Source organism: Carettochelys insculpta, chromosome 9, assembly GCF_033958435.1.
Source record: "Carettochelys insculpta isolate YL-2023 chromosome 9, ASM3395843v1, whole genome shotgun sequence".
NCBI lineage: Eukaryota > Metazoa > Chordata > Testudines > Carettochelyidae > Carettochelys > Carettochelys insculpta.
The window spans coordinates 2282039-2296259 of NC_134145.1; the positions used below are offsets into that span (position 1 = coordinate 2282039).

At 66.9% G+C, this 14221-nt stretch overlaps 2 protein-coding genes across 5 annotated transcripts in view; one reads left to right on the forward strand and one right to left on the reverse strand.

Moving 5' to 3' along the window:
* IPO13 (importin 13) overlaps positions 1 to 4912 on the forward strand; it is a 90132-nt gene extending 85220 nt beyond the window's left edge. For all 3 annotated transcript variants that reach the window (XM_075002773.1, XM_075002771.1, XM_075002770.1), the window contains 5 exons: positions 210 to 276; positions 358 to 416; positions 803 to 892; positions 2605 to 2786; positions 4489 to 4912. In XM_075002773.1, the coding sequence (XP_074858874.1) occupies positions 210 to 276; positions 358 to 416; positions 803 to 892; positions 2605 to 2786; positions 4489 to 4585 (495 nt within the window). In that variant the 3' untranslated portion in view covers positions 4586 to 4912. The remainder of the gene's footprint in view (positions 1 to 209; positions 277 to 357; positions 417 to 802; positions 893 to 2604; positions 2787 to 4488) is intronic.
* Positions 4913 to 7732: 2820 nt separating this feature from the next.
* DPH2 (diphthamide biosynthesis 2) lies at positions 7733 to 14183 on the reverse strand. Of its 2 annotated transcripts, none has more exons than XM_075002524.1 (7): positions 14137 to 14183; positions 13499 to 13668; positions 12090 to 12202; positions 11400 to 11620; positions 9710 to 10342; positions 8316 to 8501; positions 7733 to 7989 (listed from the first exon to the last, which is right to left on the reverse strand). In XM_075002524.1, exons 2-7 carry the CDS (start codon positions 13649 to 13651, stop codon positions 7865 to 7867), a joined length of 1431 nt encoding a protein of 476 aa, XP_074858625.1. In that variant the 5' UTR covers positions 13652 to 13668; positions 14137 to 14183; the 3' UTR covers positions 7733 to 7864. The 2 variants fall into 2 exon arrangements, with proteins under 2 accessions (XP_074858625.1, XP_074858624.1); XM_075002523.1 differs by having other exon boundaries at positions 13499 to 13678.
* Positions 14184 to 14221: the final 38 nt, after the last annotated feature.

The window sequence follows — 14221 nt, forward strand, 5'->3', positions numbered from 1 at the left end:
GTCCAGGCCTGTGTGCTGCAGTGTGCAAGGAACAGCTGTGGCCACTAGTCCCAGGGAGCGCTGGGATGGGCTGCCTTGGTGTTTTGGGGGAACCAGGGAGCGCTGCTGGCCGGCCAGCCGTGCCAGGTAAGTGTGCCCAGTGGGGTGCAGTGGGCTGGCTTTGCCGGCCCTGCAGAGCCTGTGATTGTGGCTGTGTGTGTGCTTTGCAGGCTCTCAAACGGAAGCCCGACCTGTTCCTGTGTAGCAGCTTGGATGTCCAAGCCGTGTTCCAGTGCGGTGAGTAGCTGCCCCTCCCCTGGGAACCGCCTGCAGGGCAGGGCCTGCCTGGCTGCTAAGCCCGGTGTTTCTGCTCCTTAGGCGTCCTCTCCCTGAAGTTCCCCGAAGCCCTGACCGTCAAAGCCGCCTGTGGCTTTTTCGTGAGTATGACGGCCTCCCTTGGTGGCGGGTGCTGCTCCCGCCCTGCAGGGCTATTGCGGGAGGCTGCCTGGGGCACCTGGTCCCATGAAGCCTCTCAGGGCCCAGGCCAACAGGCTCCATTTGTGCCTCTCCTGCTGCAGCTGTGGGACTTGGCAGCCTGGGTCCCAGTAACCAGGCCGGCCCGGCCCTGGCATGCTCTGTGCCCCGCTCCCCACCCCTCCTGTCTGAGCAGGCAGGTACTGGCCCCGGGCATCCCTGGGCTCTGTCCCAAGTGCTCTGAGCCAGCCAGGGAGGAGTGGGCTGGGGCTGAGTGGCAGCCCTGTGGGCTCTCTGGTGGGCTGCTGCCTGGCCTTGGGCTGGGCTGGACTCCCTTGTCCTCTTGCAGACGGAGCTGCTGCCTCGCTGTGGAGAACTCCCCCCTGTGGGGCAGGTGGTGCATGAGAACGGCAAGCTGCTGCTGCAGGCTGTGCTGGAGGTAAGGGGGCAGGGCCCACAGAGCTGGGTGCGCTGGAGGTCAGGGGGCAGGGAAGAGGGGAAAGGGATCAAGAGCAGTCAACAAGGGTTCACCGAGGGCAGGTCGTGCCTGACCCATCTGATTAGCTTACGCGCCGAGGGAACAGGCTCTGTGGACACGGGGAAGTCAGTGGATGTGATGTACCTCGACTTCAGCAGAGCTTTTGATACGGCCTCCCACAGCATTCTTGCCCACACATTAAGGAAGTGTGGGCTGGACCCATGGACTATAAGGTGGATAGAAAGCTGCCTTGGTGGTCAGGCCCAACGGGTAGTGGTCAATAGCTCAATGTCTGGATGTTGGTCGGTTTCAAGCGGAGTGTCCCACGGCTCGGTTCTGGGGCCGGTGTTCAACATCTTTTTTATTTGTGACCTGGATGAGGGACTGGGCTGCACCCTCAGCAAGTTTGCGGATGACACAAAACTAGGGGGAGAGGTAGATACATTGGAGGGTAGAGAGAGAATCCAGAGGGACCTGGATAAATCGGAGGACTGGGCCAAAAGAAATCTGATGTGATTCAACAAGGAGAAGTGCAGAGTCCTGCACCTGGGGCAGAAGAATCCCAAACATGGTTACAGGCTGGGGACCGACTGGCTCAGCAGCAGTACAGTGGAAAGGGACCTAGGGGTTATGGTGGATGAAAGGCTGGATATGAGTAAACAGTGGGCCCTTGTAGCCAAGAAGGCTAACGGCAGACTGGGGTGCATTAGGACGAGCATTTCGAGCAGATTTGAGAAGTGGTTGTTCCTCTCTATTCACCACTGGTGAGGCCACATCTGGAATATTGTGTCCAGTTTTGGGCCTCCCGTATAGAAAGGATGTGGATGTTCTGGAGCAGGTTCAGCGAAGGGCAACAAAAATGATTAGGGGGCTGGAGCACAAGACCTATGAGGAGGGGCTGAGGGATTTGGGCTTGTTTAGTTTACAGAAGAGAAGACTTAGAGGTGATTTAATAGCAGCCTTCAACTTCCTGAAGGGGGCTCTAAAGAGGATGGAGAGAGGCTGTTCTCAGTGGTGACAGATGGCAGAACAAGGAGCGATGGTCTGAAGTTACAGAGCAGGAGGTGTAGGTTGGTTATTAGGAAAAACTCTTTCCCCAGGAGGGTGGTGAAGCACTGGAATGTGTTACCTAGAGAGGTGGTGGAATCTCCATCCCCAGAGGTTTTTAAGCCCTGTCTTAACATAGCCCTGGCTGGGATGAGTTAGTTGGGGTTGATCCTGCTTTAGGCAGGGGGCTGGACTCGACGACCTCCTGAGGTCCCTTCCTGCCCCAGGAGTCTAAGATTCTGGACTGACCATAAGAATGGCCATTACTGGGTCAGACCTAAGGTCCATCTAACCCAGCATCCCATCTGCTGCGAGTGGCCAGTGCCAGGTGCCCCAGAGGGGGTGGACTGACACACACAGGCCAGGGATGCCATTCTTACCCCCTGGCTCATCGCCTTTTGTGGAGTCGGGGCAGGCAGGGGCCATGTATTACCTATCCATGGAGCTTCCCCTCTGCAGGCCTGAGCCAAGCATTGCACCCTCCTTCTGGGGACCTGCAGGGTCGGCACAGACTCTGGCAGCTCTGTGCGCCCTGGGCAGCATGTTCCTTGGGTGATGCTGCAGCAGGGCTCCCCTGAGGTGGGGCCCGTGGCTGGTGTTCAGTGTTCCTGTCCTTTGCCCCGCAGGGAGTCGGGGGCCAGGCCTCCCGCAGCCTGATGGATCACTTCGCAGAGATCCTCTTCGCGCTGAGCAAGCACTGCTTCAGCCACCTGAGCGTCTGGATGAAGGAGGCCCTGCAGCAGGAGGGCTTCCCCTCGGCCCGCGTCAGCCCGGAGCAGAAGGACACCTTCAGCCAGCAAATCCTCAGGTGGGACTGACCACGCCAGCTTGCCCGTGATACCTGAGGAGTGCTCAGCTGAGGCTGGGGGGGTCCCCTTTGTAGGGGGCAGCTGACCCACTGCACCAGCCAGGCTCTCGAGGGGCACCCCCCAAGCTCTGCATGCCGACCAGCCCAGCAAGGGCTGCCTCTGCACCCCCTAGTCGCATGCTCTGACTGGCCCTGCACAGGGCACCCTGCTCTGCATGCTGTGATGGGACGGGGTTTCTGGGCACAGCTGGAGAAATCAAGCCAGGGTATGTTTGCTTAACATACAGGCCGCTTACAGCCCAGGCTGGGATCTGCTTCTCACTAAGGCAAATCCAACCAGCCACAAACGTACCTCTGCCAGTCCTGCTGGCCAGCCAGAAGCCACACAAGCAAACCCGCAGACTTCCCAGCTGCTGCCAGCCCAGCCCAGCCCAGCCCCCCCAGCTTTGGTGAGAGGTTCTGAAACCTGTCTCACCAAACACTGCACAGATTGTCCCGGGCCCCTGTCAATAGATATTGGCTCTTACCCAAAACAACCCAGTGGGCCAATCCTTCCGGTCTAAATAGCTGAGGGTTTGTTACTGAAGAAGAAAGAACAGGTAGCGAGAACTCCTGTTAAAGCAACGCTTTACATGCATCGACTGCAGCCACGGATGCAGCCAGCTGTGGCGTTTGCTGCGTCCTGAAAGGCTGAGAGTCCATTTCAGGTCACAGTTTCAGCTGCTGCAGAACTGTAGGTCCGGCCCGCTGGGGTCAACACGCTGGGACGTGAACCCTTGCACACGGGCACAGGAGCCAGCAGACAAAAGGCCAAGATGGGCACTGCTAGGTCCACCTCATGGTCCCTTCTTGTCCAGGGCAAAAGCCTTTTCTTCCTCCCATAGGCCTTGAGGGGCTGCCCCACCTGGCGCAGGTGAGCGGCTGCGGCAGAATGCCCTCGGGGACAGGTTTGGCCAGCACATGGCAGGTGGGCCGGATGTCGGGCAGCCGGTTTCCGTGCCTTTGCTCAGCCCAGGCCACCTGACCAGTGGGCTGCAGCCCACTGTGGAGTCCTGAGCCTCTGGGATGTGGGTTCATCATCTGGGCATGTGGTTTCCATCCCAGTGTCCTGGCTGGGGCTGAGTGCGCACCTCCCGTTGTGAAGCTGAGCAGTAGAACATTGCGGTTACACCTACAGAGCTAAAAGGCACAACTGTAGCTACCAACAGGGCAGCCACCGGTTCCTTAGATTCCTCACACACCCCCACACGCTGCTAGGGCCTGTAGGTGCACTGGGCACGTCAATGGCTTCCGGCCCCAAGGCAGAAATCCAGTCACTTCACACATGCCAACCGGCCCAGCAAGGGCGGCCTCTGTGCCCCCAGCCCTACACGCTGACCGCCCCTGTGAGGGCCCCCGCCCCAGCTCTGCATGTCAACTGACCCAGCAAGGGCGGCCTCTGTGCCCCCAGCCCTACGCGCTGACCGCCCCTGTGAGGGCCCCCGCCCCAGCTCTGCATGTCAACTGACCCAGCAAGGGCGGCCTCTGTGCCCCCCCGGCCTGCAAGGGAGGCTGCCCCCAACGCTTGAGCAACAGCCAGCCCTGCCAGGGGCACCCCCATCTTTTCGTGCTGCCCCCCCTGCTCTCAGCAGGCCTTGTGGGCACCACCGGGGGCAAGGATCAGCAGAGCCTGCCAGGTTCACCCCTCCCACTCTGCCTGCAGAGAGCGTGTGAACAAGAGGCGCGTGAAGGAGATGGTGAAGGAGTTCACCCTGCTGTGCCGGGGGCTGCACGGCACCGAGTACACAGCTGACTACTGAGAGTCCTGCCGGGAGCTCGGCCGGCCCTGCCCTGCTCCGCCGGGCAGCCCTCGTCCCCTGGCCCGCTGCGATCCAGCTCCTAGAAGTAACCCGCTGCAGCTGCTGCTCTCCTGCGTCCCTCTTCACAGCATGAGCCCTCCCTCCGGCAGGGGCCGGCAGCAGGACAGGACGGACGTGGCGCTGTGCCTGGGGGCTGGACTCCCTGAGGGAGGCTGCCCCAGAGCGCCTCCGTGGTGGTGACTGTCCCGCACTGGGGCCTTGCCCTGTGGCCGTGTGCGCGTTGTGAGGGGGGAGGCCCCGCACCTAATTATAGTCTGGATATTTCTACGCTGGCTGTGGCTGTGCTGCCTGGGCCCGGCGCTGCCCAGCACTGGGGCGATGCAGAGCCAGGGCTGCCCGCCTTTGCTGGAGCGTGCGGCCTTGGCCCCCTCGCACAGGGCCAGCGGGGGTGCCGTCCAGCCAGGGTGGTGCCCTCCTGCCCTCGGCTCAGGCTCAGGCGGGGCCCAGCTCCCAGAGAGCCCCGGCAGGCTCAGGCCAGCCACTTGTGTTCACAGCTCTCGGCGGCCAGCAGCAGGGCCTGGTCCCCTCAGCCTGGGAGATGGCACTCGAGTGCCCTGTTCCCCGGCCCTGGCTGTGCAGTGCTGGGACAGCGGGAGCCTGGGAGACTGCAACCATGGGCGGGAGCAAGCTCCCCTGGTCCCTCCTCTGCTGGCCAAGCTCCCACCACGGCCTGGCCCTTCACTGGCGGGGCTGGGCCCTGCCCCCGCGCCCCCCCCAGGCCCTCCGCCTGCAGGCCTGCTCCCCTCCCCCACACCTCAGGCCTGGTGCTGGCAGGGTCAGAGGGGGCTCTGGGGCCTGTCACAAATGGGGAGCATCCTGCACATGCTACCACTTTGCTCCCTCGTTGGCAGCTCTGGCCTCTCCCCGGCCCCAGGTATTGGCAGCAGCTGGGCCCAGTGTTACTGGAGCAAGTGAGCTGCTACCCTGCAGGATCCCACAGGCTGGCGCTGCTGGGGGAGCCTGGCCTCCCTCCCCCAGGTCTTGCCATGAGCAGGGGCAGGGCAGGGCGGCCTTGCTGCCCACACAGCTCAGCATGGGCAGGCCCCAAGGCCCTCCCTGGCCACCCACGGCTGCCCCCTGCCTTGGCCGTGCCCTATGCAGCTGCATCCTGCCTGGGGTGAGCTGCCCCAGTGCTGCCCCTCTGGGTAGTGCCAAGCCCCCGCTTTCCGGGGGGCCCTACTGTGCGCCACCTCAGCTGTGTCCAGCTCTGCCCCAGCCTGTTTGCCCCCCTGCTTAGTAATGTCCTGCGCCTCAGGAGCTGCCCCACACAGATGCACACACCCGTGCTACAGGGCACAGCTCGGGGGCTGCCCCTCCCACGTGGCCCACAGCCCCAAGGCTACACCACAGGGTGGTGCTGCTTGGCTGAGGGCTGCCCCAGAGGTGAGTGCCAGCCTGGAAGGCACTGGGCAGCTCAGAACAGCCCTTGGGGCTGGAGCCCTGCCTCACCCCACCCCTCTGCGGGGGCTGCCCAGAGCCCCGCCCCGCCCTGCCCTGCGAGCTCAGGAGCAAACCACAGCCCCGGCGCGTTCTCACCCGGCCCTGCTGTACTGTGCTGCGCTGTGGCCCTGCCCCAGTCCCGGCTGGGCCGCCACTGGGGAACAGGCGCCAGGCCTGCCCCAGCTGGGGTCCAGCAAGCGTCACACGGTCCCAGGCCGGCTCGGATAGGACCCAGCTCGGTTCTGTGCATCAGCCGCACGCGCTCAGCCTGCGGAGTCGGCAGCCTGCACTGGGCTCCTGCCCCCTCTGGCAGCAGACACACAGCGGGGCATGGGCGCAGGGCAGACCCCCTCGCTGTCACTGCCAGCAGCTGTGTCTGACCCCGGTGGCGGTGCAGGGACAGCTCTGCTGGGGCCATGCCCTGGACCCACAGGGGCTGGCGAACGGACCCCAGCCAGCACAGGCAGGGGACAGCGCAGGGGCCCCGTTACTGGGGTTTCACCACACAACACAGGTGTTCGTTAACAGCTTCATTCCTGGCCACTCCCAGGTGCTCCAGAAGGGCCCCGGCCAGGAACGGCTGAGGGGTCCCTGCAGGAGGGCGGCTGCCGGCTCCCCACAATGGGGCACAGGCCAGCGCCCCGGCAAGGAACGGTTGAGGAGCCCCTGCAGCAGGGCAGCAGCCGGCTCCCCACAATGGGGCACAGGCCAGCGCCCCGGCAAGGAACGGCTGAGGGGTCCCTGCAGCAGGGCAGCAGCCGGCTCCCCACAATGGGGCACAGGCCAGCGCCCCGGCAAGGAACGGCTGAGGGGTCCCTGCAGGAGGGCAGCAGCCGGCTCCCCACAATGGGGCACAGGCCAGCGCCCCGGCAAGGAACGGTTGAGGAGCCCCTGCAGCAGGGCAGCAGCCGGCTCCCCACAATGGGGCACAGGCCAGCGCCCCGGCAAGGAACGGTTGAGGAGCCCCTGCAGCAGGGCAGCAGCCGGCTCTTGGGAGAGCGGGCCGGTGTCAGGGCTGAGGCCAGCGAAGTCTTCGTGTTGTTGCCTAGCTGGGAGCCAGCTGAGGCGGCGGCTCTGCCCCCGGGGCGGTGTGGTACAGACAGCTGGGGGTGCTGGTGGGGGCTGAGCAGGCTGGCTGAAGGAGCAGGATAGGCAGGTGGTGGTGGGGCCAGCTGGGGGAGACAGGCTGAGATCACGACCTGGCCAGGCCCACCTTGGGCCCTGTGCCAGCAGGGCCTCCCCCTCACTTGGGTGGACTCAGGGCCCAGGCCATGCCAGGAACACAGCCCAGCTTCAGCCTCCCCAACCCCTAGCCAGAAGGCTGGAGAAGGTGAGGGGCGGTGGCAGGAGGCACCCGGGGTGCAGCCCCCTCCCCAGGAAAACCCAGGTCTGACTCTGGCCTGCTCTGGAGCCGCAGGTGGGGAAGGGGGGAGCTGGCACCCTGCCAGCCGTGGCCAGCTGCGGAGCTGGCTGCAGGGGAAGGGCCCGGAGGCTGCCCTGGGCCATGCTGCAGCTGGGCTCTCAACCAGCGTGGGAGGCAGGGAGCACGCAGCCGCCCCCGCCCAGCTCCCCACGCGTCCTGGTTCCCAGGGCTCCAGCCCGGGCGCCGCCTCCTGCCAGCAGACACGGCTGGTGCCCATCCCTGCTCCCGGCGCAGGGCGGGTGGGGAACAGAGCTCAGAGGCCTGCAGGCCGCCCTGCCGAGCCTGCGCTTCCGTGTCCAGCTCCGCGGCCGGGCCAGGGCGATCCGGGCCAGGGGGCTGGAGCCCGCAGGGCCGGGTCACTCGCGAGCTTCGTCTTCGTAGGCAATCGCAATGCCCCTGCGGCCCGGCACAGCCTTCGTCACCGGCGTCTGCCCCAGCTGCTGCTCCAAGCCCCGCCAGCTGCGCGCCTGCAGGAGGGAGGCTGGGCACAAGAGGCGCGAGGTTAGCGGGCATGGGGCACAGCCCTGCAGGGGAGCTCCAGCTGCTCCTGCCCTGGCCCTCCCACCACTGACGGCCAGGTGTGGGGCTCCCCGCTGCTTCCATCCTGGCAGGGCGCTGGGGGGGGCGGGGCAGGAGCACTCGGGGCCTCTGTGACCCTGCCCCTGCAGGGGGCGCTGGGGGGGGGTGTCTCTGTGACCCCTGTCCCTGCCGGGGGCGCTGGGGGGTCCTCTGTTACCCCGTCCCTGCCGGGGGGGAGGTTTACCGTCCCTTCCCTGTTGCCCCCAAGCCGTCGATGGAAGCAGGTACCTGCTGGGCCGATCTCTGCCAATGCGAGCGCGGGGCTCCTGCAGGCCAGGGCAGAGCTGGGGGCCGGGGCAGGGCTGCTGGAGACAGCCGGCGCCCGCAGCTCCCCTGTGATCAGCGAGACGTCGGGAACGGGACCGTCGCCTTCCCCGGGACTGGCCTCTGGGAAGCTGACGTGTGCACGGCCACCTGCCGGGGCGAGCGTGTCAAAGCAGCTGCGGGGCGCCAGCCCCAAAGCCCCAGGGCCCGGCCCCTCGCCTGCTCCAGCCCCCCAAGTCAGATCCCCCCTGAGAACTGGCTATGGCACAGCCTCTGCCAGCAGGGGGCGCTGCAGGGGTGGGGGAGGGGGGCGCTAGGGCACTGCAGAGGTGGGGGGGCTCCAGGGCACTCGGGCCAGCCTCTGCCAGCAGGGGGCGCTGCAGGGGCCGGGGGTGGGAGGGGGGGACTGCAGGGCACTGGGGTTGACCCCCCCCGCCCAACAGGGGGCGCTGCAGGGGCCGGGAGGGGGGGACTGCAGGGCACTGGGGCTGACCCCCCACCCACCAGGGGGCGCTGCAGGGGGTGGGGGGGGACTGCAGGGCACTGGGGTTGACCCCCCCCAACAGGGGGCACTGCAGGGGCCAGGGGGTGGGGGGGGACTGCAGGGCACTGGGGCTGACCCCCCCCCACCAGGGGGTGCTGCAGGGGCCCGGGGAGGGGGACTGCAGGGCACTGGGGTTGACCCCCCCCCACCAGGGGGCGCTGCAGGGGCCAGGGGGTGGGGGGGGACTGCAGGGCACTGGGGCTGACCCCCCCACCCACCAGGGGGCGCTGCAGGGTCCAGGAGGTGGGGGGGACTGCAGGGCACTGGGGTTGACACCCCCCCAACAGGGGGCGCTGCAGGGGCCAGGGGGGGACTGCAGGGCACTGGGGCTGACACCCCCCCCCCAACAGGGGGCGCTGCAGGGGCCAGGGGGTGGGGGGGACTGCAGGGCACTGGGGCTGACCCCCCCACCCACCAGGGGGCGCTGCAGGGGCCAGGGGGTGGGGGGGACTGCAGGGCACTGGGGCTGACCCCCCCACCCACCAGGGGGCACTGCAGGGGCCGGGGGGGGACTGCAGGGCACTGAGGCAGCCCCCCCCACCAGGGGGCACTGCAGGGGCTGGGGGGGAGGGGCTGCAGGGCACGCAGGGCGACCCCCCCCCCACCAGGGGGCGCTGCAGGGGCCCGGGGGGGACTGCAGGGCACTGGGGCCAGCCCCTCCCACCAGGGGGCGCTGCAGGGGCCGGGGGGGGGGGGCTGCAGGGCACTCAGGGTGACCCCCACCCCCACCAGGGGGCACTGCAGGGCCGGGGGGGGGTGGGGCTGGGCTCTGTGGTAGCCGGCACTGTCCCCAGGCACGGCGCCAGCCTGTTACCTGGCAGCAGGTCCCTGAAGTCGGTGACGTAGAGGCTGCCCCACTGGCGGGCCGGGTTGCAGGCCAGCTCCAGCTCGTAGGGCGTCACCACGGGCCGGTGGAAGTCCTTCGAGTCCAGCAGGGAGTTCTGGGGACAAGCCACCAGCACGAAGACGTCCACCTCCAGGAAATTGGCCAGCTTGGCCGGGCTCAGCTTGCCCATGGCCAGGGTGTAGCTGCGCTTGCCAGCCCGGCGCAGGACGTCCCGCAGGTGCTCCAGCAGCGAGAGGTAGCCGGCCACGGCCAGCGTGCCCACCACGATACCCACCACGCGGGCGTCCCGGGCCCGCTCCACCAGGTAGAGGCGCCGGCGCAGCGCCCGGTTGCCGCCGAGCTGCTCGTGCCGGCCGTGGCCGGTGGCCGGGTCGAAGGAGCTGAAGCGGCAGCAATTCCAGCTCAGCAGGAAGTTGGTGAGGGCCAGGCCCTCGGCGCCCACGTAGAACACGGCGTAGTCCTGCAGCCCGCGCTGCGCCTCCAGCGCCAGCAGCCGGCCGCTCTGCTGCACCAGGCCTGGGCCCGCGGGGGCCCCGGCACACGCCAGGCGGGAGAAGACAACGTGAGGGTACTCCGGGCACAGCAGCTGCTCCAGCTCGCCTGGGAAAGGGGGGATGGGCATGGGCTGAGCAGCCCCATGCAGGCCAGGCCAGGGGCCCCCGCGATTGCGGCCCACAGGGCTGGGGGCGGGACTGGCCAGCAGCCCCGCTTGGCTCCTGCTGCTGCCCTGAGCCCCGTGCGAGGTGTCGCCACACCCCATTGATCGCAGTGCGGGGACCCGAGGCACCTTGGGACAGCTCGGCTTTGCCAAGCACCATGGCCCTAAGCCGGTGCCTCCCAGGAGCCACAGCTACCGCCTCGGGCTTTCCTAGCAGCCACGGCGCCTGGCCACCAGAGCCTCCCACTGGCCGCCTCCGCGCTCTGACCCCACCAGAAGGTGCAGTGAGCAGCAGCACGGCCGAGCCCCGGGGGGACACCCCGACTCCGGCCATGCCCACAGCCAGCCCGTCTGCCGCAACCGCGCCAATGACCCGGGAAGAGCCTGCACCAGCCAGCCCCAGGTAGCAGCCGCTCTGAGCCCGCACGGTGCGCTGGGGCACCAGCCCCGACCCCCTGTGGGTACCTGTCGTCTCCCCCGAGGGAGCTGGGAGCTCGGCTCGGAGAAAGGAATCCCCCCGGGGGGGTCTGCTCTGCCACCGCACCCACACACGGGTGGCTGTTCCCGGCGGTGTTACGGCCTGCCCAGCGGAGGAGCGAGCGCCGGGTTGCCAGCAGGAGCACTCTGCTGCCCACAACGCAGACGCCCCTCATTGCGGGCGCAAGAGGGCGTTGGCACCGCTGCCCGGGCCCTGCCCAGCCATGCAGCCCCACCGCAGGACGCTGCACAGCACAGCCGCAGCCTGCGGAACGGGGAGCGACTGGGACACCAGCTCTGGGTTTACACTTCAGTGAGGTGCAAGGCAGGGAACTGGGGCGTTGGCTCTCTGCTGTCTCCTGCCTGGAGCGGCTCAGCTCAAGCACCCGGCTGGCTCTCGGGCAGGTGTGGGGGGGACAAAGGGCCTGCAGAGGGCGTGAGAAGGGCCAGCCAGGCTGGCTGGGTAAGGTGCCTGGCGGTGACAGCCGGTCCCACACCTCTCCCTCTGGGCACAGCTCTCACCTAGTGCGTGGGCGTAGGCCACCTCGCTCAGCACCACCACGTGACTCTGGCGGTCGGGGTAGAGCTCCCGGAAGGCCCCTGCGCAACGCTCCGTGTCCAGGGCCCGCCGGCCAAACACATGCAGCACCGGCAACTTCCTGCAGGGGCTGAGGCACGCGGGGCCATAGTGCACCAGCGCCTCTGCCCCCACGTGCTCCGCAGCCACCTCGTCCACGCAGCAGCTGCCAAAGGGACCGCAGGTGTCAGGCGCAGACCTCAGGGGCTGCAGCCAGCCCAGTGCAGAGCGCTCTCCTCTGCTGCGCCCTGAGCTCGGAGGCTTACAGGCTCAGCCGCTCTGGGCAGCCACAGCCAGCATCTCTGCCAGCAACCTCCCCAGCAGGCACAGGTGCTGGCAGCCCACCGCTGAGCACAGCATCCCACCCATCACTGCCTCCCGTCGCGGGCAGAGCAGCCGGGATTCCCAGGAGCCCCTCAAACAGAGAGGGCTGTAGGAGCTGGGGGACCGAGACGTGCCTTCTGGGCACCAGCAGAAGGGCAGGGCCGAAAGGGGAAGGACCCACTGGAGGGATTTGTCACGCCCCCCGCCGTACACGGCTGCTGCCCTGGGGGAAGGGTTCACGCTTCCCGGCAGGGGAAGGACCAGCGCCCAATGTGAGCCGTGCACAGGCCACCTCCCACACCAGCGCTCACCTGCCATACGACGTGTCCCCCAGGATGTACATGCTGGCACCGGTCGCCTCCTCCATCTTTGCCGCGACAGTGGCTGAATCTACCAGGAGCTCGTCCGGGAACTGCAGGGCAACCTGCCAGCGGGGCCGGTGCAGGGGGACAGATGTCATGCGAGAGCCAGTTCCCCCATATGGTGCCACTGCCCAGCGTGACATGACTGGATTGTTAAAGGGCCTGTGGCAGCCACGTGTGGCGGCTCTGAGCCTTGTGCCGGGGCCCGCGAGGTGTCTCCTGAGCGTCAGTGAGGCCCTGCCCCGTGGCTGGTTCCCGTCGCGGCTGCATGAGCCCTCCCAGCCGTTGGCTCTGGCGCTGCGCTGGTGTTTAAGTGCTGAGAGTTGGGGGGTCGGGGGGCGTCTCCTCCCCAGGTTGGGCCATGGGCTGAACAAGGGACCGGATCCCCAGCTGCCCACACATCTCAGGCGCTTGGGGCTGTCACCTGGCGTGCAGAGGGCCAGAGCAGCCCAGCTGGTTGAGTGCCCCTGCCTCACAAGGGCTCTAGGAAGAAGACAGGACTTTTTGCCTCTGCTGGGAAAACTCTTAAGACGACCCTGGCAGCGACCATCTGGCTTCCAGTTCCAGAATTTAAGGAGTCAATGTTCCAGCTCTCCAGTCACCAAGATTACACAGCGTGGACTCATATCCCTTATGGGATGGGCGTTCAGAGACCTTCCAGAAATCAGCACAGAATATTGCTAGCTGGATCGTTAGCTGTAATTGATGTATGTAACGTCCCACTTCAGCAATTCTTCTCTCTCGCCCTATTTGTTCTTTCTTTGTTAATAAACCTTTAGGTTTTAGATTCTAAAGGACTGGCCCAGCGTGCTGGGGTTTGGGTAAGACCCAAGTACATATTGACCTGGGAGTGTGGCTGGACCCTTTGAGGCCTGGAAGAATCTGTGTGGAATTGGTGAAACAGGTTTTAAGAACCTCTCACCGGAGAATAGGGCGGTGTTGGTCTGGGTGGTTGGAACAGCTGGAAAATCTGGGGGTTTGCTTGTGCAACTTCTGGCTGACCAGTGGGGCTGGCAGAGGTACTTTTGGGCTGCTTTGATTTGCCTTAGGAGCAGGAATCCCAGCCCGGGGCAGTAAGTGGCTGCATTTAAGTGAAGATCCCTGGGCTTGATTCCCTTTGCTGCACCCAGAAAGCCCGTCCCATTACACCTGGCCACACACAGGGCAGCCCCATGGAGGTGGGCAGGAATCGCTACGCCAGCATGTGGCCTGACTCGGGCCCCTCACAGCTGGGGTGCTGCTGCCTCCTGCACCCAGGGGCCTGGGCTACCACCGGCTCCCACGGGATCTGAGCGCCGGCCCTGGGGGTCGAAGATGAGCCCAGGGCCAGCGCAGAGCCGGGGATGGGACCCACTCACCCGCTGAAAGCCGCCGGCGCGGACGAAGGCTGCGGCTCGCTCCAGCTCGTAGAAGTCCTGCAGCGGCTCCGCCGGGGACCTGCCCCCCGCCCGCGGCTCCGGCAGCGCCCGCTGGACCACGGCCGCCCCATCCGAGCTGAAGAGCGTCGCCATGGCTACGGCAGCATCACCTGCGCCCCCCTCGTATTGGAGTACCGGGGAGTGAGTGAGCCCGGGTCGGCCTGCGGCGCGGGGGGTGGGCGCCGGGGAAGCACGGGATGGGACCCCCCCGCAGCCCCGGTTACTCCCCAGTTACCCCCCCGCTCCCCCGCAGCCCCGGTTACTCCCCAGTTACCCCCCCCCGCAGCCCCGGTTACTCCCCAGTTACCCCCCCGCTCCTCCCCAGTTACCCCCCCGCTCCCCCGCAGCCCCGGTTACTCCCCAGTTACCCCCCCGCTCCTCCCCAGTTACCCCCCCCGCTCCCCCGCAGCCCCGGTTACTCCCCAGTTACCCCCCCGCCCCCCCGGTTGCCCCCCTGCCCCGCCCCTGTCCCCGCGCCGCCGCGGGGGGGAAGCGCCGGGGGGCTCCCAGGGCCTTTCGCCTCTGGGGCAGCGAGCCTGATCCGCCCCCCCCGTGGGGGTCTAGTCCCTCCCCCTCACCGGGCTCCGCAGCAGAACCACGCGGACCCCGCCGCCACCAGCTTCCAGGCCAGGGACACAGCCAGCCAGTGAGAAGTCGGTATTA

Coding starts and splice junctions, on each gene's coding strand:
- DPH2 (XM_075002524.1), bottom strand. CDS start 13,651: ATGGCGACGCTCTTCAGCTCGGATGGGGCGGCCGTGGTCCAGCGGGCG. Junction 12,203..13,498: donor GCGCCGGCGGCTTTCAGCGG/GTGAGTGGGTCC, acceptor CCCCGCTGGCAG/GTTGCCCTGCAGTTCCCGGA. Junction 11,621..12,089: donor GGGGACACGTCGTATGGCAG/GTGAGCGCTGGT, acceptor TCCCTTTGGCAG/CTGCTGCGTGGACGAGGTGG.